This window comes from Ursus maritimus, assembly GCF_017311325.1.
Source record: "Ursus maritimus isolate PB19 chromosome X unlocalized genomic scaffold, ASM1731132v1 scaffold_X1, whole genome shotgun sequence".
Classification (NCBI taxonomy): Eukaryota; Metazoa; Chordata; class Mammalia; order Carnivora; family Ursidae; genus Ursus; species Ursus maritimus.
In genome coordinates, this window is record NW_024423319.1 from 1412266 (window position 1) to 1436779 (window position 24514).

A 24514-nucleotide genomic window follows, 5' to 3' on the forward strand; every position below is an offset into this window, starting at 1 on the left:
GACTGGGCAAACCTCAGGCCACTCAGGACCTCTCCTTTTCACGGATTGGCTGTACGTGTCTCCAGGCGCGTGCGCTCCAAATAGGAAAGGAGGCAGGGCGGAGCTCCGCTGGCTCCCACAGCGCGCCGCGGACAACGCGGGCATCAAAAGGGAGTGGGGCGGGGCTGGACTGTTCCACTCCCTAGGTCCCCCACTCGCGGGGCTTCGCGTCTCCCTGCTTTAATCTTCCTTCCGCTTAAAATTGCAGGAGTGGTTTCTTTTTTCTACAGATGAACTCTCCCTGAGACGGGTGAGGAGAGAAGAAGGCCCAGGATAATGTCCAGAAGAACATACAGCACTGAAAATGGGCAGGGGGGAGGAGGGTCCAGAAGAGAGATCAGAGAAGGAGCATCAAGGGAAAAGCGTGGTTTCAAGGACATCAAGATTAACAATGCCAGTGTCAGCTGCTGCCAGGAAGCAGGTAAGATGAGGACAGAAAACTGTTTCTTGGACTTAGCAACAAATGGAGACTTCGGCAAGAGCAATGTCAATGAGAGGAAGGTGACATGGTTGTAGATTGTCTTTTCTCGAAGTTTGCTTTAAAGAGAGGAAAGAGAGGGGCTCCTGGGTGGCCCAGTCGTTAAGCGTCTGCCTTCGGCTCGGGTCATGATCCCGGCGTTCTGGGATCCAGCCCCGCATCGGGCTCCCTGCTCGGCGGGAAGCCTGCTTCTCCCTCTCCCACTCCCCCTGCTTGTGTTCCCTCTCTCTCTCTGGCTGTCTCTCTCTGTCAAATAAATAAACAAAATCTTTTAAAAAAGAGAGAGAGAGAGAGAGGAAAGAGAAAGTGACAGCTAGAGTCAGAAGGTGGGAGACAATGCCTCAAAAGAATTGGAAGACTTTTATCTTTTTCTGTGCCATTTCTGATTTCTCAGATTGGTGACTATTAGAAACAAAAAAACAAAAAGCTGGTAACCATAATCAAATATTGAACTCCCCTTAAGAAAATGTACACTGATTGATTTATGAGGAAGTGAACTGATGCCTGCAACTTAGTTTGAAATGCCCCAAAAACAAAATGTAGGGAAGTGTGACTACAGAGATAGGTTTGTGAGAAAGCAACAATAGTAAAATGTTAATGGCAGAACCTAGGGTGTGGATCTATGGGTGGGCACTGTAAGCTTTTTTTGACCTTGCTATGTGTACTGGATTTAATGGTGTGACCTCCTGAAATTCATTATCCATCCAGACCTTGTAAATGTACCTTATTTGAAAGTAGGATCTTTGCAGATGTGATCAAGATAAGGTCATGCTGGATTCAGGTGGGCCCTAAACCCCATAACTGGTATTCTTATAAGAAGAGGAAAATTTGGACACAGGGAAGAAGGCCACGTGACAATGGAGACAGTGTGTTGCAGCAGCAAGCCTAGGAACCCCTGGACCTGCCAGAAGCTAGAAGAGGCAGGAAGGATTCTTTCCTAGGGCTTTCAGAGGGAGTGTGCACTTACCTGTAGCTTGATTTTGGACTTCTAGCCTCCAGAACTGGGAGAGAAGAGATTTCTGTTGTTTTAAACCTGCTGGTTTGTGGTAATCTGTTACAACAGCCCAAGGAAACTAATATGCTGTATGTTTGACATTTTTCATAATAAAATATTGAGAAGAAAGTTTGATAATGCCCATTGTCAGCAAGGATGTTAGGAAGTAGAGTCTCACCTACACAGTGGTAAGAGGATCAATTAGTAGAACATTTTGGGGGGATAATCTGGCAGCATCTAACAAACTGTATAATATGTATGACCTTTAACCAAGCAGTTTCCCTTTTATGGATCCATTCAACAGAAATATTCAGCTGAGCACAAGATGCACAGAGAGGTCCATGGTGGCGCCATTTTTAGTTGCGGTAAGCTGGGCGCTCCTGATTGGCCACCTGGACGGACACTATGCCCAGCCGCTGCTGCCGCCGCCCCTGCCCCTCAAAACACCAGGATATTTGTGACTTAAGCCAGGAGGCTGCTGAAGAAGAGCACCACACCCAGGGCCATGCCTCTCATCAGCAGAACTCAATTTGCGAGCAGAGCCCTCAACGCAGTGCAGGAAGGCCCAGCAGGAGGGCTGGGTGCTGAGAGCCGCCTCACAGTGTACAGCCCCATGCGGCTGACAGCCCACTGATTACCTCTGCTTGTCAGAGAAACTGCTTAAAAGAGTATAGTCGTGGTTGTCACAAGTGTGGCTCAGACCAGGACAGTGGCAGTTGAGCCTGGGGAGAAGAGGTGGGCTTGACAGGACATGGTCGAGGAAGACAGTGTCCAAAGATGGCTCTTGGGTCTCTCTGAGTTGGGGACTGAGAGATAAAGTCAGTTGGAAACAGTTAAATTTGGGGTGTTGTGGGGCCTCCAAGTGGCAATGTCCAGGCCAGTAGTGGGGACAGGTTGGCACTGGAGCTTACTCTGTCCCCAGAAGCCCCAGAGTGGTTTGAAGCCCTAGTGCCATGATCTGATTTTTGTTTTATTTATTTATTTTTAAGATTTTATTTATTTATTTGACAGAGACAGCCAGCGAGAGAGGGAACACAAGCAGGGGGAGTGGGAGAGGAAGAAGCAGGCTCCCAGCAGAGAAGCCTGATGTGGGGCTCTATCCCAGGACCCTGGGATCATGCCCTGAGCCGAAGGCAGACGCTTAACGACTGTGCCACCCAGGCGCCCCTGATTTTTATTTTAAAGGACTGATCTGGTTGTGGTAAGCAGAGCAGACTGGAGGGGATAAGAATGCTAGCAGAGACCAGTAGGAGGCTGTCACCTTTCTGGGAGAGAGATGACAGGAGCTTGGCCAGAGTAATGGAGGGGCAGAGAGAGAAGGCTAGAGAAACCAGAGGCTCGCTGTTGGTCTGGGACTGAGGTTTGACCAGGTGGCGTGATGGCAGGATGGGGGCAAGGGCCCTGGGAGCAACTGAACTGAGGACCTGGAGCCAGAGCCAGAGCTGGGGCAGCCAGCGGTGGGGAAAGGAGGCACCAGCCCACCACATGACCCTGGGGCTCAGTTGCACTCCCTCATTCAGTCACTCACCAAAGTCCTGGAGACCCTGCCTGGACTGGTGCCCAATGGGGAAAGAAATAAGGACCCTAAACGGCATCATAGGTGATGTCCTCCAGGCCCAGTACCGACCCAGCAAGGCACACATTTTGGGAGGAAAGTTCTATGACAGTGCCACAGGAAGGAGTAGAAGGGATCAAGGGCAGGGATGGATGCCCTGGGGACCGGAAGAAGGTGACACAGAATGACAAGAGGAGCCAGTGGCCATGGGCAAACTGAAGAACACAAAAAGCACTGTTTAAATCAAGTTTTAAGGCAAAGACTTTCTCGCAAGTGTGATCTTGCTGCCAGCAGTCTCGCCGAAATGCTTTCATCCTTTTTTTTTTTTTTTTAAAGATTTTATTTATTTATGTGACAGAGAGACAGCCAGCGAGAGAGGGAACACAAGCAGGGGGAGTGGGAGAGGAAGAAGCAGGCTCACAGCGGAGGAGCCCGATGTGGGACTCGATCCCGGTACGCCGGGATCACGCCCTGAGCCGAAGGCAGACGCTTTAACGACTGCGCTACCCAGGCGCCCCGAAATGCTTTCATCCTTAATGGGGAAGCTCACCTGCTTTTATTCCTCTCTGAGTTATCAGAGGTCTTTGGAGTGGTGACCCTCGAGGCTTCCTTAAGCACTTGCTATAGGCCAGGCACTGAGTCGGACTTGGACCCGCCCCCCGCCAGAGTTCACAGTCTGATTTAGACGAGATGCGGGACAGTAGTTCACAACACAGGGTAATGGAGGTTCAAAAGCGGGGAGATAGGGCTGGGAGGGAGGCCGAGAGAGGGGCACCCGCTTGAGGCGGGTCTGACCAGGAGATGACGTCTAAGCTGAGTCATTCACACCAACTGTCGACAGTACCAATGAGCACCTTCTGTCTGTGGGCTTCATCTTTAGGGTAAAAGCTTCAGTAATTAATTAAAACCCTTCTGGGCCCTCAGCACCCCCATGTCTTCTTAAACTGTTTTAATATAATACTGAACATATAGCAAAATATGTGTAATATCTGTGTGCTACACAGATGACAGATGTGTTACATGTATGCATGTAATCGGTGTCTTACACACCTGTGTTATCTGTGTATGAAGTATACAATAAAAGGAATCCTCATAAACCTGCCCCAGACTTCAACAGGCCTCTGCCAATTCTTTGGCAGCCATCTGTGTCCCCGAAATCCCATTTTCCTGCCTCCCTCCAGAAGTCATTGCTAGCCTGAATTTGGTTTTTCTTAGTAGGTTGACCACTTAATGTATGTGCCCATAAACAGTCTAATGCTTAGTCTCCTCGTACTTGAGCTCGATAAAATGGCATCGTCCTGCCTATAGTCCTGCGCAGGGACACAGGTAGCTTTGTACTGTTGTTGCATAACCCAGTGTGTTAGTTAGCCTTCCACAACTGATGGTTTCATTCTCTTGTGGGCCCACACTGGGAGTGCTTCCTGTTGTTCCCATTTCTTTGCCGTGAGGCCCTTCATGACCTACTAATGCAAGATGTCTCAGCTGCCCTGATAGACGGCATCAGTGTTCACAATTACTCAGGCTCCTCCTTCCCTGTAAGAGCAATCCTCCTTGCCCATTGCCAGGCAGGAGATGACCTGGAAGTGCCAGATTTAAGGACGCCCCCACCAGAGCTGTGATCCAGGGACCAGAAGACCACCATGGCCACTGTGGGAGCCTTTCAACCCGTGGAAAAGAGCCAGTAGGCACTGAAACATTGCTGCCCAAACCCAGAGCCCCATGCTGAGTTTGCTATGATAATGAGGGGAGGGGGCCGCCACCTCACTCCCAAATTCCAAATCACTGCAAGTGCAGCCCCCCTCCCAGCAGGATGGAATCCACAGCCAGGGCCCACTCACCCTGACCACAGTGCAGCACTTCCCAGGTGCGCCTTCCCCACACACTCCCCACTACTTGCCCTCAGCTGGCCTGACCCACATGCTGACCAAAAAGGTGGAAAGGGCACAAAACAAACATACAGTGCAATGACATATCAAAGCAAACACTCCCTTGGCATCATCCAGTTCAAGAATTGGAACGTCTATACCTGCAAATCCCCTCTCATTCCTCTCGAATCGCCTCCCTCTCACTTCCACCAAAGTGACCATGAACCTGACTTCTGTGATCAGCACTTTGGTTCTTATGAATTTTACCAGTTACATTCATTTGTTCCAGCTGTTATAACAAAATACCACAGACTGGGTGGCTTAGCAACAGCAGAAATGTTAAAAATAATAACAAAAAGGAAAAAAAATTTATTGCTCACAGCTCTGGAGGCTGGAAGTCCGAGATCAGGGTGCTGGCAGGGTGGGGTGAAGGCCCACTTCCAGGTTGCCGACCTTGCATTGTATCCTCACTTGGGGGGAGGTGGGGGAGCTCCCCAGGGCCTGTCAGGAGGCGCTAATCTTGATGATGAGGGCTCCACCCTCAAGATTTAAGCACCTCCCGCAGGCTCCATCTCTCAATACCATTAGCGCATTAGGTTTCCTTTTTTTTAAAAGATTTTATTTTTATTTATTTGACAGCACAAGCAGGGGGAGCAGGGAGAGGGAGAGGGAGAAGCAGGCTCATGGAGCAGGGAACCCGATGGAGGGCCCAATCCTAGGACCCTGGGATCATGACCTGAGGCAAAGACAGATGCTAACAACTGAGCCACCCCGGCACCCTGGGCATTAGGTTTCAACACATTCAGATCGTGGCACCAGTTAGGCATGCATCTCTAAATAGGATGCCTTTGTTTTGTCTATTTGGGGACTTTATATAAATGGAATTATTCAGTATTAGATTTTGCATCTAGATTCTCTACTGCTGCTTGGCATTCCCCTAGATAAACATTCTGCCGGCCGTTGAGCCCTTCCGCTGGCGAGGGCCATTTGAGTCGTTTCCCACTCTGGTTGGTATGGTTAACAGTGCCGCCAACAATTGTGTATATGTCTTGTGGCACGTATATATGTGCTTTTCAATGGGTATATACCTAGGTGGGGAAATGCTAGGTCATAAGGTATATGTAGTGGATTGAATAATGTCCCAGAAAATTCATGCCCACCTAGAACCTCAGAATGTGACCTTATTTGGAAGTCGGGTCTTGGCAAATGTAATTAGTTAAGATGAGGTCATGCTGGATTTGTTAGAGCAAGCCCTAATCCAATGACGGTTGCCTTTTTATTTATTTTTATTTTTAAAAGATTTATTTATTTGAGAGAGAGACCGTGGGGGCAGGGGGGCAGAGGAGCAGAGGGAGAGGGAGAGATAGCATCAAGCAGACTGCGCTGAGTGCAGAGTCTGACGTGGGGCTCGATCTCACAACCCTGAGGTCAGGACCTGAGCCAAAACCAAGAGGCACCTGGCTGGTGCCTTTTTAAGAAAGAGAAAAAGGTGCTCCTGGGTTGCACAGTCGGTTAAAGCGTCTGCCTTCGGCTCAGGTCATGATCCCAGGGTCCTGGGATTGAGCCCCGCATCAGGCTCCCTGCTTGGCGAGGAGCCTGCTTCTCCCTCTCCCACTCGCCCTGCTCGTGTGCACGTGTGCTCTCTCTCTCTCAAATAAATAAATAAAATCTTAGAAAAAGAAGAAAAAGAGACACATGGAGAGGAGAAGTTCATGTGGAGGTGAAGGCAGAGATCGGGGTGACTTGTCTACAAGCCAAGGAACACCAATGATGACTAGCTACCACCAGAAGCCGGGAGAGAGGCAGGGAACAGATTCACCCTTAGAGCCCTCAGAAGGAGCCAGCCTTGGGGCGCCTGGGTGGCTCAGCGGTTAAGCGTCTGCCTTCGGCTCAGGGCGTGATCCCGGTGTTCTGGGATCGAGCCCCACATCAGGCTCCTCCGCTGCGAGCCTGCTTCTTCCTCTCCCACTCCCCCTGCTTGTGTTCCCTCTCTCGCTGGCTGTCTCTCTCTCTGTCAAATGAATAAATAAAATCTTAAAAAAAAAAAAAAAGAAGGAGCCAGCCTTGCCCACACCTTGATCTTGGACTTCTGGCCTCCAGATCTGGGTGAGCATAGATTTCTGTTGGTTTAAGCCCCCAGTTTGTGGGACTTTGTTATTGCAGCTCTGCCATTTGTCATTCCTCTTCTGTGAAATGTCTGCTCTTATCAATCTTCCTATTTTTTTTAAATTGGCTCCAGGCCCAACGTGGGGCTCAAACCCACAACCCTGAGATGAGGAGTCGCGCACTCCACCGACAGAGCCAGTCAGGCTCCCCTCCTTTTCACTCTCTTAATGATGTTTTCTGATGAACACAACTTCTTAATTTTAGTATAATCAAATTTACCATTTTTTCCCTTATGATCAGTATTTTTTATGTCCTGTTTAAGAAACCTTTCCCTGGGGGCGCCTGGGTGGCGCAGTCGTTAAGCGTCTGCCTTCAGCTTAGGGCTTGATCCCGGCGTTCTGGGATCGACTCCCACATCCGGCTCCTCCGCTGGGAGCCTGCTTCTTCCTCTCCCACTCCCCCTGCCTGTGTTCCCTCTCTCGCTGGCTGTCTCTCTCTCTCTGTCAGATAAATAAATAAAATCTTTAAAAAAAAAAAAAGACTTAAAAAAAAAAAAAACCTTTCCCTGCTTCCGAGACTATGGAAATACTCTCCTACATTATCTTCTAGAAATTGTCCTGTTTTTCACGTTTTTATGGATGGTGTGAGGGGTAGCGTCAAGTTTCTTTTTTTCCCATAGAGATCTGCCGTTGTCCCAGTACCATCTATTAAGATGAACATCCTTTTACCCACTGTCTGAAAATGCCACTTTTGTTATATACTAAGTGTCCATATAGCTGTGGATCAGTCTGGGGGCTCTCTATTTCATTCCCCTGGTCAGTTTGTCTATCTAATACCACACTGCCCCAATTCCTATAGCTTCGTAATAAGCTTTGATACCTGGTAAGGCAAGTCCTCCCACTTTTTCTTTTTCAACAAGCTCCTCTTGGGCTATTGTGCTTCCATAAAAATTTTAGAATCAACTTGTCAGATTGATTAGATGATTTCTAAAATTTTCAGTATTTAAAATTGTAGTAAAGTATACATAAAATTTGCCATCTTAGCCAATTTTTTATTTTAAAATTTTTTCTTGTAAAATATCCATAATATAAAATTTACCATTTTACCCATTTTTTTTTAAGTGCTCCATGCTCAGCACGAAGCCCAATACGGGGCTTGAACTCATGACCCTGAGATTAAGACCTGAGCTGAGATCAAGAGTCAGATGCTTAGCTGACTGAGCCACCCAGGCCACCCCACCATTTTACTCATTTTTAAGTGTACAGTTCAGTGACATTAAATACATTCACATTGTTGTGCAGCCATCACCACCATGCACTGGCAGGACATTGTCATCATCCCAAACTGAAACTCTGTCCCCGCTAAACACTTCCTCTCCATCTCCCCCTTCTCCCAGCCCCTGGCACCCACCATTTTACTTTCTGTCTCTATGACTTGGACTACTCAAGTCTACTCTAAGGACCTCAGAGAAGTGAAATGAATCATACAATATGTGGCTTTTATGTTTAGCTTGCTTCACTTAGCATAACATTTTCAAGGTTTATTCACATTGTAACACATGTCAGAATTTCTTTCCTTTTTGTAGCTGAATCATATTCCACTGTGTGGCCACATTTTGTTTATCCATTCATCGTTGATGGACATTTTAGTTGTTTCCACCTTTTGACTATTGTGAGTGATGTTGCGTTCAACACTGGTGTGCAAATATATCCTTGGACTCTGATTAGCTTTTGATTGCAATTTAGTCTCTCTCTCTCTCTCTCTCTCTATATATATATATGTATATGTATATATATATATTAAGATTTTATTTATTTATTTGACAGAGATAGAGACAGCCAGTGTGAGAGGGAACACAAGCAGGGGGAGTGGGAGAGGAAGAAGCAGGCTCGCAGCGGAGGAGCCTGATGTGGGGCTCGATCCCAGGACCCCGGGATCACGCCCTGAGCCGAAGGCAGATGCTTAATGACTGAGCCACCCAGGCGCCCCTAGTCTATATATATTTTTTAAGATTTTATTTATTTATTGGAGAGAGAGCAAGCGAGCAAGAGAGCATGAGTGGGGGGAGGAGCAGAGGGAGAGGGAGAGTGTGGAGCCTGAAAATGGGCTGGATCCCAGGACCCTGGGATCATGACCTGAGCCAAAGGCAGATGCTTAACCAACTGAGCCACCTAGTCGCCCCTAATCTATATATTTAATAGATCAGTTCTGGAGAACTGACATCTTTACTATTATCAAGTCTTCCTGTTGATGAACATGGGATCTTTATTTACTTAGGTCTTCTTTAATGTCTTTCAACAAAGTGTTAAGATTTTCTTCATATGGGGTGCCTGGGTGGCTCAGTCGGTTAAGCATTTGACTCTTGATTTCAGCTCAGGTCATGATCTCAGGGTCGTGAGATTGAGCCCCGAGTAGGGCTGCACACTCAGCAAGGAGCCTGCTTAGGATTCTCTCTCTCTCTCCCTCTCCCTCTGCCCCTTCCCACTTGCATGCACGCTCTCTCTCTCTCTCTAGAAATAAACTAAAATAAAATTTAAAAAGATATTTTCTTTATGTGGGAAGCACCTGGCTGGCTCAGTCAGTAGAGCACGCGATTCTTGATCTTGGGATGGTGAGCTCAAGCCGCACATTGGGGGTAGAGATTACATTTAAAAAAGTAAAATCTTAAAAAAAAGATTTTCCTTATGTGGGTCTTTCACATATTTTGTTAGATTGAGTCCTAAGTACCTTGTAGCTTTTGTAAATGGTGTCTTGTTTTCAGTGATATTTTCTAATTCTTTGTTGCTGGTGTGTGTATAGAAATACAATTGATATTTGCACGTATTGATTTTACAGCTGGGAAACTTTCTAAGCCTTTATTTCAAAAAAATTGTAAATTCTTTTGGGTTTTCTATGTAGACAATCCTATAATCAGCAAGTAATGAATGTTTTCTTTCTTTCTTTACAATCATTATCCCTTTGATTTCCTTTCCTTGTCTGATTGCTCTGTTACCACTAGTACAGTGTTGAGAATTGGCGTCCTCATTTTGTTCCAAATTTTGAAGGGAATGTTTCTAAAATTTCAACATCAAAAATAATCTTTACTCTAGTTATTTTTATAGATAGTTTCCATCAGATTAAGAAAGGGTTTTTTTGGGGTTTTTTTGTTTTGTTTTGTTTTGTTTTGTCGATAGACTCTTTCAGATTAAGAAAGTTCCCTTTGGGGCACCTGGGTGGCTCAGTCAGTTAAGCAAACGACTCTGGATTTTGGCTCAGGTCGTGATCATACGGTTATGAGATGGAGCCTTGCGTCGGGCTCCGTGCTGGGTATAGAGCCTGCTTAAGATTCTCTCCCCCTCTACCTCTGCTCCTTCCCTCTCTCTCTCAAGGATATCTTTTTTAAAAAGTTCCCTCCTATTTATAGCTTGCTAGAATTTTTTAAAATTATGAATATTTTATCAAGTACATCTTCTGTATCAAAATAAACGTACAGGTTTTCTCCTTTATACAGTTGATATGGTGAATGGTATTTGTAGATTTCACAATCCCAGGACAAGCCAAATTTTGCTGTGAACATAGAACATAAAACTACTCTAAAAAATAGTCTATATGAAAAAATCAAATTGCAGCAGCATCTATACAGTAAATATCTGTAGTTGTTTGTTCAAATGGATGTATGTGGGAAAAAAGTGGTATTACATTTGGACCTGCAAATGCAAACTGGCCAACAGTCTGTGTCCCCCTACAAGTCATTTTTTCCCCTTCTGGTTATTTTTTTAAACCTTTGAGATAATTATAGATTTACACACAGTTACAGTCCTGATCGTCTTTGAATCTTTTCCCGCTGGCTCGCTCTTGTGGTTCCATCTTTTCTTTCTTTTCACGTTTCTGTTATTCTCCATGATCTGTCTGACCCTGTCCATTTCAGAAGTTCCTACAGGTTTCAGCCTGTTGTTCCTGCTCATGCTTCATTTCCTTATGTTGAGCTTATGGAGACCTTGTCCCTCCCAGGAACCAGCCTGGGGAGCAAATTGCTATTTGCTACTCCCTACTATATTTGGGTTTTGAAGCAAGTCCGTGGGCCTCTCTCTTCCTCCTTTGTGAAATAAGATTAATCCCTACTTTTGCTTGTTATGGGGATTACAGATAATGACTGATGGTTTTTTTTCCCTCTCTTTTCAAGTAGGCTCCAGGCCCAGCATGAAGCCCAACACAGGGTTTGAACTCACAACCCTGAGATCAAGACCTGAACTGAGATCAAGAGTTGGACAGTTAACCAACTGAGCCACCCAGATGCCCCGATAATGACTGAAATTGAGAGCTTGATGCCCATCTGCTCAAGTGCCCTTGTTGCTCTAAGGACCCAGCCTTCCTGTCCAGCAGTCACCTCCCATCCCTACCCCTATGAAGAAGCCAGAGGTAAAACACAATACAGATGCTTTATTGGTTAAAAAAACATGAAAACCCAGGCCCCATGGGACTCAAGTGATGCCAGGGAGGTGGAAAAGACAGAGCAGTTGGTGGGCCCTGGGATGTGGGGAAGTGACGGGGTCTCAGGCCCTTGCTGCAGGTTCCGTTTAGCTGGGTTCCACTTCTGGCAAAAGGCTGCCCTTCTGCTTGCAGCCCAGGGCTGGGCCCTGCCTGAGGACCCCATGCCTGTGGGAAGTGTGGGCAGAAGAGAGAGGTGGCTGATGGCCGTCCCTGAGGAGGTGGTGAGCAGCTCCCAGATCAGGGCACGTGGGTAACACCAGGCCAAGGGCCTCATGGACCCCTACCCAAAGTTCTGGCCTGGCCACCTGCCCCCCTTCAAGTACTCTCCGTCCTGATGCCAGCCCTGGAAGAGAACACCTGAAGGCCAGAAAGAAGGAGGCCCCTACCAAAATCTCTTCCTTTCGTGGCCAAGTGGGAGGAGCAGCTGAAACCCTTCCTTCGACTGAAGAAGCTCAGAGCAGAGGGAATGCTCACCAACTAGGACAGGATACCCATAAGGGGTTATGCACAGATCTGTCTAAAAAAATGTATCTGACCTCAAAACGTCAGTCCATCCGCCAGTTCAGCTCTGTGCCAGGCAAGACCCTAAAGGCAGCACTGAGAGCAGGCGGCTGGGGCTTGGGTTGGAGCTGCCTCTTTCTTGGGCCTGGGGGCCAGCTGAGCCCTTCTAAGAGGAAGGGAGAGCAGCATCTGGGTGGGTAACGCCTATCTCCCACGCTGCAGCTGGTTGTGGAGCTGCTCCGCCTGGGTCTTCAAGCGCTGGAATTCTTCCTGAATGAAGTCGGTCAGAGCTTTGCGCATCTCCACCTGAGGGGAAGGACTGGGGCTGGACTGCAGCCCTTGGGGAGCCTGGTCCAGGGGAGCTTGACCCAGGGGCCCTGGGAGGCTGAAGGTGCCGGGAGAGGCTAAGACAGCTACAGGGTAGCCCAGGGAAGGGGGGGTGGTACAGGGGAGAAAGACAACTCACAGCCGACTTGTTCTCTGCCCGGAGCCGTTCAAGTACAGGCAGAGCACTGAAGGGCTTCCCGATCAGCACAGTGATTTTCTATAGGGAGACCAGAGGGTGACAGAAACAGGGAGAGTACCCACAGCCGTGGCCCAACCACCCCAGAGAGCCAGAAGCCAAGTCCTGCCCCTGATTTGCTGCACACTTCCTCATGGCCATGCTCCCTCTTTAAAATGAGGTGGTCAGGCTCAGTGACATTCAAGTCCTGCAGTCCATGCTCTAGACGTCCTGTCCTGCTTAAACCCCAAGGCTCACCCCCACCCAGCCTGATTTCTTTTGCTTTCCTTCTACCGGCCTTGGTACCAGGAAGTCCCTCTCTCTCTGTTCCACTCGGTCCCCCTGCTGTAGCTTCAAGCTCAGCTCCTCCTGAATGTGGCCTCAGTAGTGCTGAGTGGGAGACACGAGGCAGATGGCAGACAAGACAGATGAAGGTCAGCAGCCCCTACCCACCTGTCCAAAGCGGGGGAAGTAGGGCGGGCTGTTAGGAAGGACATCATTCATTCCTGCAGCACAATGGACAGAGGCCAGGAAGCAGGCATGGAGTGGAGCAGGGTAGCCTGGGAACAGATGAAGCCCCAGCCCCCACCACCCCAGGTGCCCTCTCCCTGCCACCCAGTGGAAACCCCCCCCAAACCTAGGGAAGCCCCCCCACCTCTCCCTGCCCCCATCCTGAGACTGCAGACTTGGCCCAAGACGGATGCTCACCGACATGCCACAGCGGCAGGATGATGGGGTTGAGATGACACTCAGCAATCAGGCGTCCAATTCCTACCCCAGGGAGAGGCAGAAACGTTGGCATGAGCAGAGCTTCGGTGCCAGCCTACAGCAAAGCCACCCCTGCCCGCTTCCAATTAAAACCAACTCCCCTGGTCCAGGTCCTCCGCAAGGCAAGCCCTTGTGTCGGTGCCTGCCTCCGTCCTGCTACCACTGACATACCCATCCCAGCCAGACGGGCAGCAGTGCCTACCCCACTTAAAGCGTAGGAACTCGGAGCTCATGTTCACTTTCCCTGTTGAGAGAGAGGACAGAGGTGAGGCTTGGGAGCTAGGGGTGTGTACAACCCTGCCAACCCTACTGACCTTCTGGGAAGATGTGCACCCAGTCCCCATGGTTGAGTTTTTCCAAAATGAAGTCCATTCCCTTCTGGTAGACGCCGTCTCCTGCCGAGAAAAGGCCTGCACCATCAGTGCCTATTCTCTCAGGGTTTCCTCCTTGCCCTGGGAATGAAGCAGCAGCTCAAGGACTTCCTCATCCCCCACCGCACCAGCCACATGGACACCCCCCCATCACTGTCTCTGGGGACTCAGCCCTGGTTGCACTGTGGCCCCTGACATCCTTTGTTCAATAGTAACCTCTAAACCTCCAAGTACCCATCATGTGCAAGCCAGCAGCATTGTCTCCAACTGAAATCCTGACCTGGCAATTCCTCCACCAGCCTCCAACCCCACCTTCTGTCTGTTGGTCCCACCACAGCCTCACCCACTATGCCACGAACTCCTGCAGTATGCACCCTCACAGACCCCTGGCCCTGCTCACCACTTTCCTTGCCCTCCCTTCCTCTTCAGCTCTTGGAGCTTTCTTTCTCCTTGAAATGCACCACCCCTGGGGCAAGCCTACCATCTGCTGCCCCTGGTCCAGAGGGTACTGCTGGAGCCAACCAGGTCTATTCATGATTTCCAGCCTCACCTGGGCCTCAGATCCTGGACAGCAACCCTTTCCTGAGGTTTCTGCTAGGCCAGTCCCCACAGCCATTCCTCACAGGCCTCCCAGGCCTGCCTGAGCCCTCAGCCTCCACCATCCCTCCCTCCTGCTGACCCCTTCGCCCCCTCACGGGGCTCCCCCTGAAACTAGACTCTCGTTATCAAAGCTTCTTGGGAAAGGGAGAACATTTGATGCAACACAAAGTGTCACTGAGTTGGGAAAAACTCAAACTTGCTAGACTGGAAAAAGGGGGGTTGAACTGCCCCCAAGGCCAACAACACTCACCTTCGAGACACCTGGAGACCATGACACTGGACCCAGGTAGCCTGGCAGTTAGCAACAACACAGATACAGATGCCTAATGCTATGTGCTGGCTTTCGACTGGGAGTCCTGTGGAGACAATCTGTGACCACATGCAGTAAGAATCTCCTCAACCCTGTCCATATACTGGACGGTGACAGACAGACTTATCAAGTAGGAAGAGACATAAAGAGGAGGAGACAGACATTGGGACTATCTCAGGTCAGTGTACCAAAAAATGGACTTTTAACCTAACACTCTGCAAGGCCGAGTGTTTAGAAGGTGCTAGTGAGGGGCGCCTGGGTGGCACAGCGGTTAAGCGTCTGCCTTCGGCTCAGGGCGTGATCCCGGCGATCTGGGATCGAGCCCCACATCAGGCTCTTCTGCTATGAGCCTGCTTCTTCCTCTCCCACTCCCCCTGCTTGTGTTCCCTCTCTCTCGCTGGCTGTCTCTATCTCTGTCGAATAAATAAATAAAATCTTTAAAAAAAAAAAAAAGAAAAAGAAGGTGCTAGTGAGGCATCCAGGAGTCTCAACCCAACCCAACCCAATGGGAACTTGGCCCAGCAGCTCCCTCAGGGGCTGGAGTTGAGGAGCAATCACTCACTACCATTTCTCAGGGCATCATGAGAACAGTGGCTTCCCTACCTGGGATAGCATTACCTGGTAGGAGGTGGGCTTCAGAGGGGTTGTCTCCATCTCTACTAAACCCTGCTGCTGCAACTGAGCCGTCCAGCTTGAAATCAAAATTACACTCAACTACGATGCTCCTAAATCTTTGGGACACAGCAAAAGCAGTTCTAAGAAGGAAATTTATAGTGATACAGGCCTACTTCAAGAACATGAAAAATCTCAAATAAACAATCTAACCTCACACCTAAAAGAACTAGAAAAGAAGAACAAAGCCCAAAGTTAGTAGAAAGAAGGAAATAATAATTAGACCAGAGTGGAAACAAATGAAATAGACTAAAAAAAAAAAAATCAATGAAACCAAGAGCTGGTTCTTTGAAAAGATAAACAAAATTGATAAACCTTTAGCTAAACTCATCAAGAAAAAAAGAGAGAGGACCCAAATAAATAAAATCAGAAATGAAAGAGGAAAAATAACTGAAACCACAGATACACAAAGGATTATAAAAGAGTACTATGAAAAATTATATGACAACAAATTGGACAACCTAAAAGAAATAGATACATGCTCAAAACAGAGTCAGGAAGAAAGAGAAAAGCTGAATAGGCTGACTACTAGTAAATGATTATTTGAATTGGTAATCAAAAAACTCCCAACAAACAAAAGTCCAGGACCAGATGGATTCACAGGTGAATTCTGTCAAACATTTAAAGAAGAGTTAATACTTATTCTTCTCAAACTATTCCAAAAAATAGAAGAGGAAGGAAAGCTTCCAAATACATTCTATGAGGCCATCATTACCCTGATACCAAAACCAGTCAAGGGCATTACAAAAAAAGAGAACTACAGGCCAATATCCCTGATGAACACAGATGCAAAAATCCTCAACAAAATATTAGCAAACTGAATTCAACAACATGTTAAAAGGATCATTCACCACAGTTGGGTGGGATTTATTCCAGGGATGTAAGGATGGTTCAATATCTGCAAATCAATTAATGCTATAGATCCCGTTAACAAAATGAAGGATAACAATCATACAATCATCTCAATAGATGCAGAAAAAGCATTTGACAAAATTCAACATCTGTTCATGATAAAAACGCTCAACAAAGTGGGTTTAGAAAGAACATAACCCAACATAATAAAGGCCATATATGACAAACCCACAGCTAACATCATGCTCAATGGTGAAAAACTGAGAGATTTTCCTCTAAGATTAGGAACAAGATGAGGATGTCCACTCTTGCCATTTTTATTCAACATCGCACTGGAAATCGTAGCCACAGTGATCAGACAGGAAAAAGAAATAAAAGGGGTGCCTGGGTGGCTCAGTCATGACCTCAGGGCCCTGGGATCGAGCCCCAAGCTGGGCTCTCTGCTCAGCAGGGAGTCTGCTTCTCCCTCTCACTCTCCCTCTGTGCGTTCCCTCTCTCTTTCAAATAAATAAATAAATAAAATCTTAAAAAAAAAGAAAAAGAAACAAGAGGCATCCATGTTGGTGAGAAAGGAAAGAGTTAAGCTATCTCTATTTGCAGATGACATGATACTATGCATAGAAAACTCTGAAGACTCCACCAAAAAGCTATTAGAAGTAATAAATGAATTCAGTAAAATTGTTGGATACAAAATTAACATATAGATGGGGTGCCTGGGTGGCTCAGTTGGTTAAGCATCTGCCTTTAGCTCAGGTCATGATCTCAGGGTCCTGGGATCGAGCCCTACATTGGGCTCCCTGCTCAGCAGGGAGTCTGCATCTCCCTCTCACTCTGCCTCTGCCCCTCCCCACTGCTCATGCTCTCTCTCTCTCAACTAAATAAATTTTAAAAAATTAACATATAGAATCTGTTGCATTTCTATACACTAATAACTAAATAGCAAAAAGAGAAATTAAGAAAACAATTCCATGTACAATTGCACCAAAAAGAACAAAACACCTAGGAATAAACTTAACCAAAGAGGTGAAAGACCTGCACTCTGAAAACTATAAAACACTGATGAAAGAAATTGATGATGACACAAACAAATGGAAAGATATTCCATGCTCATGGACTGGAAGAATTAATATTGTTAAATCATGCACATGACCCAAAGCAATCTACAGATTCAGTGCAATCCCTATCAAAGTACCAACAGCATTTTTCACAGAACTAGAACAAATAATCCTAAAATTCGTATGAAACCACAAAAGACACCAAATAGCCAAAGTAATCTTGAAAAGGAAGAACAAAGCTGGCGGTATCACAATCCCAGATTTCAAGCAATACTGCAAACCTGTAGTAAACACAACAGTATGGTACTGGCACAAAAACAGACACACAGATCGATGGAACAGAATAGAGAATCCAGAAATAAATCCACGCTTCCATGATCAATTAATCTACAACAAAGGAAGCAAGAATATACAATGGGGAAAAGACAGTCTCTTCAACAAATAGTATTGGGAAACCTGGACAGCCACATGCAAAAGAATGAAACGACCACTTTCTATCACCATCACAAAAATATCTCAAAATGGATTAAAGACCTAAACATGAGACCTGAAACCATAAAACTTCTAGAAGAAAACATAGGCAGTAATCTCTTTGACATTGGCCTTAGCAACATTTTTCTAGATATGTCTTCTCAGGCAAGGGAAACAAAAGCAAAAATAAGTATTGGGACTACATCAAAATAAAAAGCTTTTGTGTAGCACAGCAAAGGAAACTATCAACAAAACAGGCAACCTACTGAATGGGAGAAGATACTTGCAAATGATATTTCCAATCAAGGGTTAATATCCAAATATCCAAACTATATAAAGAACTTATACAACTCAACACCAAAAGCCCAAATAATCCAATTAAAAAACCTAAACAGACGTTTCTCCAAAGAAGATATACAGATGGCCAACAGACACATGAGAAGATGCTCAACATCATTCATCATCAGGGAAATGCACATCAAAACTACCCTGAGATATCACCTCACACCTGTCAGAATGGCTAGTATCAAAAAGACAAGAAATAACAAATGTTAGCAAGAATGTGGAGAAAAAGGAACACTTGTGCACTGTCAGTGGGAATGTAAAGTGGTACAGCCACTGTGGAAAACAGTACGGGGTTCCTCAAAAAATTAAAAATAGCATATGATCCAGTAATTCCATTACTGGGTACTTACCCAAAGAAAACAAAAATACTAATTCAAAAAGATATATGCAGGGGCACCTGGGTGGCTCAGTCGGTTCAGCGTCTGCCTTCAGCTCAGGTCATGATCCCAGGGTCCTGGGATCGAGCCCCACATCAGGCTCCCTGCTCATTGGGGAGCCTGCTTCTCCTTCTCCCTCTGCCTATGGCCCTGCTTGTTTCTCTCTCTCAAATAAATAAATTCTTAAAAAAAAAGATATATGCACCCCTATGTTTATTACAGCTTTACAATAGCCAAGATATGGAACCAAGCCATGTGTCCATCGACAAATGAATGAATAAAGACGTGGTATATACACAGACACACGCAGAAAATTACTCAGCCATAAAAAAGGATGAGATTAGGGGCACCTGGCTGGCTCAATCAGTACAGCATGCAACTCTTGATTTCAGGGTTATGAGTTCAAGCCCCACACTGGGCATGGAGCCTACTTTAAAAAAATGAATGAATGAATGAATGAATGAGGGGTGTCTGGGTGGCTCAGTCAGTTAAGTGTGTGCCTTTGGCTCACGTCATGATCCCGGGGTCCTGGGATGGAGCCCCAAATCGGGCTCCTTGCTCAGCAGGGAGCCTACTTCTCCCTCTTGCCTGCCACTCCCCCTGCTTGTGCACACACTCTCTGACAAATAAATACAATTTTTTAAAAAGATTTTATTTATTTGAGGGGGGTCGCACAAGCAGGGGGAGGGGCAGAGGGAGAAGCAGACTCCCCACTGAGCAGAGAGAGCCCTGAGAGATTCTCTCTCTCCCTTTGGCCCTCTCCACCTTAAAAAAAGTAAAAAAAGAATGAGACATTGCCATCTGCAACAACATGGATGGACCTACAGGGTATTATGCTAAGTGAAATAAATCAGAAAAATACGACATGATTTCACTTATATGTGGAAGAGCAAAATCAAAACAAATGAATAAACGAAAAGCAGAAACAGACCCACAAGTGCAGAGAACAAATTGATGGTTGCCAGAGGAGCAGGGGTTTGGGGATGGGCAAAATGGGTGAAGGAGAGTGGGACATACAGGCTCCCAGTTATGGAATGAATATAAGTCACACGGATGGAAGGTACAGCATAGGGAATATAGTCAATGGTATTGTGATAGTGTTGTACGGTGACAGATGGTAGCCACACTTGTGGTAAGCACAGCATAACATACAGAGTTGTCAATCACTATGTTGTACACCTGAAACCAATGTAACGTTGTGTGCCAACTATACTTCAATTAAAAAAAAAAAGTGGGGCGCCTGGGTGGCTTAGTCCATTAAGCATCTGCCTTTGGCTCAGATCATGATCCCAGGGTCCTGGGATTGAGCCCCACATCGGGCTCTCTGCTCAGCGGCAAGTCCGCTTCTCCCTCTCCCTCTGCCTCTATGATCTCTCTCTCTCAAATAAATAAATATTTTAAAAAAGAGAAATTTTAAATAAAAGGGAAAAAATACTACTACCATGATTTTGGAACAACACACGAATATTTAGCTTTTGCAAATGCTATTTCTACTCACTTGTACATGTTGTACAAGATCGCTCTGATACTTCACGTCATATCATAAGGCCTATGCTGGTGGGGGGAACGGAATATTTTGGAACTCAGAAGCCAAGTATGTCAGATACTTCCTTTGCTTTAACACATGTTGTTAGATCTTTGTTGCCCGTCATGTATGTTTGATAAATAGCTTACGCCTGCCCACTTTCTCTCACTGAAAGCGCTTAGAATTAAGATTTTGTTTTCTGGGTTTTTTTTTTAAGATTTTATTTATTTGTCAGAGAGTGTATACAGGCAAGGGGAGCAGCAGGCAGAGGGAGAAGCAGACTCCCCACTGAGTAAGAAGGCCAATGTGGGACTTGATCCCAGAACCCAGGGATCATGACCTGAGCCGAGGGCAGACACCTGACTGACTGAGCCACCCAGGTGTCCTTCGTTTTCTGTTTTTAATTGTCGAATAAAACTTAGATGCAGATCAAAAAGAAGAACAAGACAAGAAGTTGACATGGAGGGCGCCTGAGTGGCTCAGTCGGAAGAGCATGTACTCTTGATCTTGGGGTCATGAGTTCGACACCCCACTAAAAAAAAATAAACTTTAAAAATAAATAAAATTTAAGAAAAAAGAAGTAGACATGGAAAGCCTCTGTGTGAGGTTGCAGAAGGAAGGAACTGAGACTCAGGAACCTGAGCAGAGTCCCCATCTCTCAGAGTGAGGCGTGATAAACAATGTCATGGTCCTTAGCCATAACACTTGTAGCTTCTGCTTATGTTTGAGAGAAATGAAGTAGCCTTCAAATGCAGCAAGAAGTGAAAGCATTCAAGGAGTAGATCTGAGGATCTGGAGGGGTAGGCATTGCAGCTTTTCATTAAAAGCCCTTCCTTTTTTGAGGTTACTGTATTGCATTTCACCATGTTTTACTTGGACCAAGTAGAAATAAGAAACTCTCCCTTGACCTCTGACACCCTTTGGTTACCTCCTCTCACAACTGAACCTCTGGGAGGAGTGGACAACCCTACTATCTCCACACCCTCCTGCCCCTGGCAGCTCCTGCGGCTGTCACTTCACAGAAATGGCTTCTCCAGGGTCACCAGAGGCTTCTACAGTGCCAAGGGGCCCTGCTTTGCTTCCTTCCTCTCCGGTCATTGCTTCCTGCTGCCTTGGTGGCCTGTGTCTCTGTTTATGCTCTGAGGTGAGGTGCCGTCCTGGCCCCTGCTCTCCATCCACTGTCCCTCTCTGCAATCTTACCTCTACTTCTGCGACTTTGTTAGTGGTTGAGTCCCTAATACATTCCTGACTGCTCTTTTGAATTTCAGAATTGCACATCTCACTGCCTCTGGGACTGCTCCTTTCCTCAGGTGACAGGCTCCTCAGATGAAACATGTGCAAAATAGAATTCACCTCCCCTTCCAACCCCCACACTGCTTTCCCTTCATCCCACCCTCCCAGTGGCTCAGTGTCATCAGATGTCACCTAGTGTCACCTTCAAGCTATCTTTTCCTTACTCTTTCCTATACCAAATCTATCAACAAGTCCTGTCAACTCTGTCTCCAGAGCAGTATTCTTCTCCAGCTCTCCACAGTGGCCTCCATAGGCCCAGCTACAATCCTCTGCTGCCAGAATTACTGAGACAGCCCCTAACTGGGCTCCCTGCCTCCACTGGGCTCTGCTCCCACCCACCAGCCATGCTGTAGCCAGGATGCTCTCTCTTTCTCTCTGAACCACAGATGGAAGCATATCACTGCCCTGCTGAGAGAAGAGAGTCCAAAATCCTTAAGATGATTATTCCAGAACCTTCACATTTGGCCTGAAACCTACATTTTCTACCTTTATCACTTACCTCTTCAGTGTCTGGCACGTGCTTCTTAGGTCTCGAATGCCTTTCCTTGTGTACTCTGCCTAGAAAATATCGTACTTCCCCAGAGGAAAAAGCAACCTGGATTCAAATCCTGGCTTTGCCACCTCTCACCCCATGACCTTTGGCCAGTGGCTTAATTCCTCCAAAGCCCTCTATCTGGAGAATGGGGATCAAAATGGTCTCTACCTCCTGAGGCTCTCGAGAGGTGCTGAGTAGTCACTGAGCATCACACCCTCAACCCACAAGCCTGTTTTCCCAAACCCTGCATTTTCCAGCACATGCCACCACCACCACCACAAACCGATCATGCCATACTGCCATCAGTGAGTCTCTTAGATGTGGACAATGCCTCCTTGACTTCTAATGCCACAGTCCCAGGAAATGAGTGCTCTCTACAAGGCCCTCACTCTTCCAGCACCCAATGACACCTCTACAGCCAAGCAATGCAACTGGGACTCAACCTAGTAGGGCAGCGGCCCCTGGCTCCCTTTGTGCCCAGGCTCCATGTCCCACCTGGATCCCTCCACTCCCCGTACTGCTAAGCCAGAAGCACTAGCCACCAGTCCAGCTCCGAAGAAAAGCAGAGAAGGCCACAGAAGTGCCTCCCTGCATTCACTAGCCCATGAGCCCCTTCTTGGAGGATCAGCTCACCTCGGCACACAGGCACACACTTGCCCAAGCTGAAGAAGCGGGAGTGCAGCTCTTTGGTGAAGCAGATGTCTGCAGCCGCAGGGGTCCTGAAGTAGGGACAGATGCAGTCAACCCTGCCTCCCCTGCACCCTAATTCCCTGCCCTCCCCCCAACATGAGGCCTGACATCATCAGCAATGTGGAAAGGAGGTACAGGAGGGCCTGTGGAACCCCACCCCGTGCCCTGCCTGTACTGCTGGACGCCGCCTCCTGGGCAGAGCAGGAGGAGGGCAAATCTGGGCAGAGACGGGTGAGGCCTGCCAGGCCCACTGCGAGGGGCCCATTCCTCCTCACCAACGCATCAACTTCAGGTTCCAGATGTGGCGGAGTTTCAGGATCCCTAGAGAAGGAAAGGCTTCATGCCCCAGCTTCCCTTGTCCCTAGGGAGCATCTTTTTCTGTCACCCAGTTTCGGGGAATGAAGAACAGGGCAGCACCACTAACATTTCCCTATGGCTGAAAGTAGCATCTTCCAGTCCCTTGGGCTGGGCCCCAAGTTGTCCCTGGCTCCTCCCTCTCTCCCACCCCCACCCATATCTTATTAGTCACCACATCTGGCCTGCCTACCACCCTGATATCTTTTGCCACTGCCTATTCTTCTACACCTCTCCATCCATTGTTACTGCCTCCACCCTAGTCCAGGTTACTGAATGGCTCTAAAAGCGCCTTCCTGGCCTCCTGGTATCTGCCTGTGGCACTCTACAGGCCCTTCTCTGCCCTGTGGCCAGGGTGAGCTTTGAAAGGCTCTGATTTGACCAACTGGCTTCCCATGAGCTCTACGACAGTCTAACCTCCTGAATTCACCAACAAAAGCCCTGGACACCCCTCTACCCAGCCATGTGGGTTACTGGAGCCAAGCAACTTCCTGTGAAGTCAGCAGAACAGGAACTTCTAGGTGGCAAAGTGGGCTCCCAAATGAGGCTGGTTGAAGGGTACAAACTCAGCCTGGGGCAAACCTGGAACCAAAATACAGGTCTCCCAGCCTCCAGCCCAGACCTTCCTTGACAAGATACCCTATGGTTCTCGGATTTGTTCAATATTCTGTGGGACCTTCAACAGTTTAGAGAATGAGGGTTCCACAGGCCTGATGCATCAAAGTAAAGCAGCCATCAGAGTTTGCCCTGCAGCTGTTTCCTCACTTCCTCGCTCCCTCCAAATTTCTGAGACCCTTGCCAAGTCATTTTCTGAGAGGATACTGAAGGAGCCACAAATCATATTTTCATCCTTGGGGCAGGACACCCTAGAAACAGGAGTGCCAGGGATGTGTACAGAGCCCAGTGAAAAGCGAGTTTGTTCTGCTTTTGTTTGGCCCCCTCCCCGGTTCTCTCCATGCCTCCCTGTGCCCAGAACCCTGGTGCTAGGTACCCCAGAGATGAGGGTCATCCATGCAGGACTGGTGATTGGAGACAGTGATGAGAGGCGTGGCTGGGCCTCGGTTCTCGATGAGCTCGTACAGCACCTCCTTGTTGTGGACGGTGAGGTGGTTCATGTACTCTGGAGGGAGAGACAGACTGTGGGGAGAGGTCTTGGCCTCATTCTCCCTGGGTCCCAGGGCTCCCTGCAGCCAAGCTAGCCCCTACCCACGCCCACAACCCCAAATCCCAACTCTGGCTGGGCGCGGAGAGCCGTGACCGACTCTGCCTCGACTTCGGGCCCACTCACTAGTCCAGAAGCAGCTGTAGGTGCCCACCAGGCCCATGACGACGCTGCTGGCCAGAGTCCAGGTGAACGGCGGCACGGCGGGGAACGGCCATTTCACATGTAGGGGCATCTCCCCCACCCAGACCGAGCTCCCCCGCTCCCCCCAGGCGGCCCAGCGCTTCCCCTGCCACGGGGCAGCCTGTGGGGCCGCTCTAAGTCTGTGTCCTCAAACGCTGGAGAACTGGGTCCCTGACAGGCCCGCGCCAGGGACGGGCTCCGCGCGACAGGGGACTCGACCAAGGTCACCTCGCAGGTCAGGCCAGAGCAGGGCCGGCCCCCGCTCTCTCGCCACAGAAGAGCCGCCACCGGGGTCAGGAGCCAGCGGTCGCAACGAGAAGCGAGACGAGCCGGCGACGGCTGCCAGGGGCTCCGCACCCCCGCCGGAAACCGAGCCAGCGACGGCGGCCAACTCCCGCTGCCTGTCGCAAAATGCTCTCAGGTCGCTTGACGGCAGCGGGG

General features: G+C 48.0%; 1 protein-coding gene and 1 long non-coding RNA gene across 7 annotated transcripts; one reads left to right on the top strand and one right to left on the bottom strand.

Annotated features, from left to right (window-relative positions):
• The first annotated feature begins 96 nt into the window (after window positions 1–96).
• LOC121102017 lies at window positions 97–11446 on the top strand. The gene is made up of 2 exons (XR_005834019.1): window positions 97–460; window positions 11200–11446. It is a non-coding gene; the product is annotated as an uncharacterized LOC121102017 (long non-coding RNA).
• On the bottom strand, window positions 11437–24502 carry TAFAZZIN (tafazzin, phospholipid-lysophospholipid transacylase). Of its 6 annotated transcripts, none has more exons than XM_040626797.1 (10): window positions 24017–24492; window positions 23720–23848; window positions 22650–22695; window positions 22318–22403; window positions 13593–13730; window positions 13481–13522; window positions 13219–13281; window positions 12964–13016; window positions 12475–12552; window positions 11437–12314 (listed from the first exon to the last, which is right to left on the bottom strand). In XM_040626797.1, exons 1-10 carry the CDS (start codon window positions 24123–24125, stop codon window positions 12213–12215), a joined length of 846 nt encoding a protein of 281 aa, XP_040482731.1. In that variant the 5' UTR covers window positions 24126–24492; the 3' UTR covers window positions 11437–12212. The 6 variants fall into 6 exon arrangements, 4 of the variants coding, with proteins under 4 accessions (XP_040482731.1, XP_040482736.1, XP_040482741.1 ...); XM_040626802.1 differs by having other exon boundaries at window positions 13593–13673; window positions 24017–24490; XM_040626807.1 differs by lacking the exon at window positions 12964–13016 and having other exon boundaries at window positions 24017–24497.
• Between the last annotated feature and the right edge of the window lie 12 nt (window positions 24503–24514).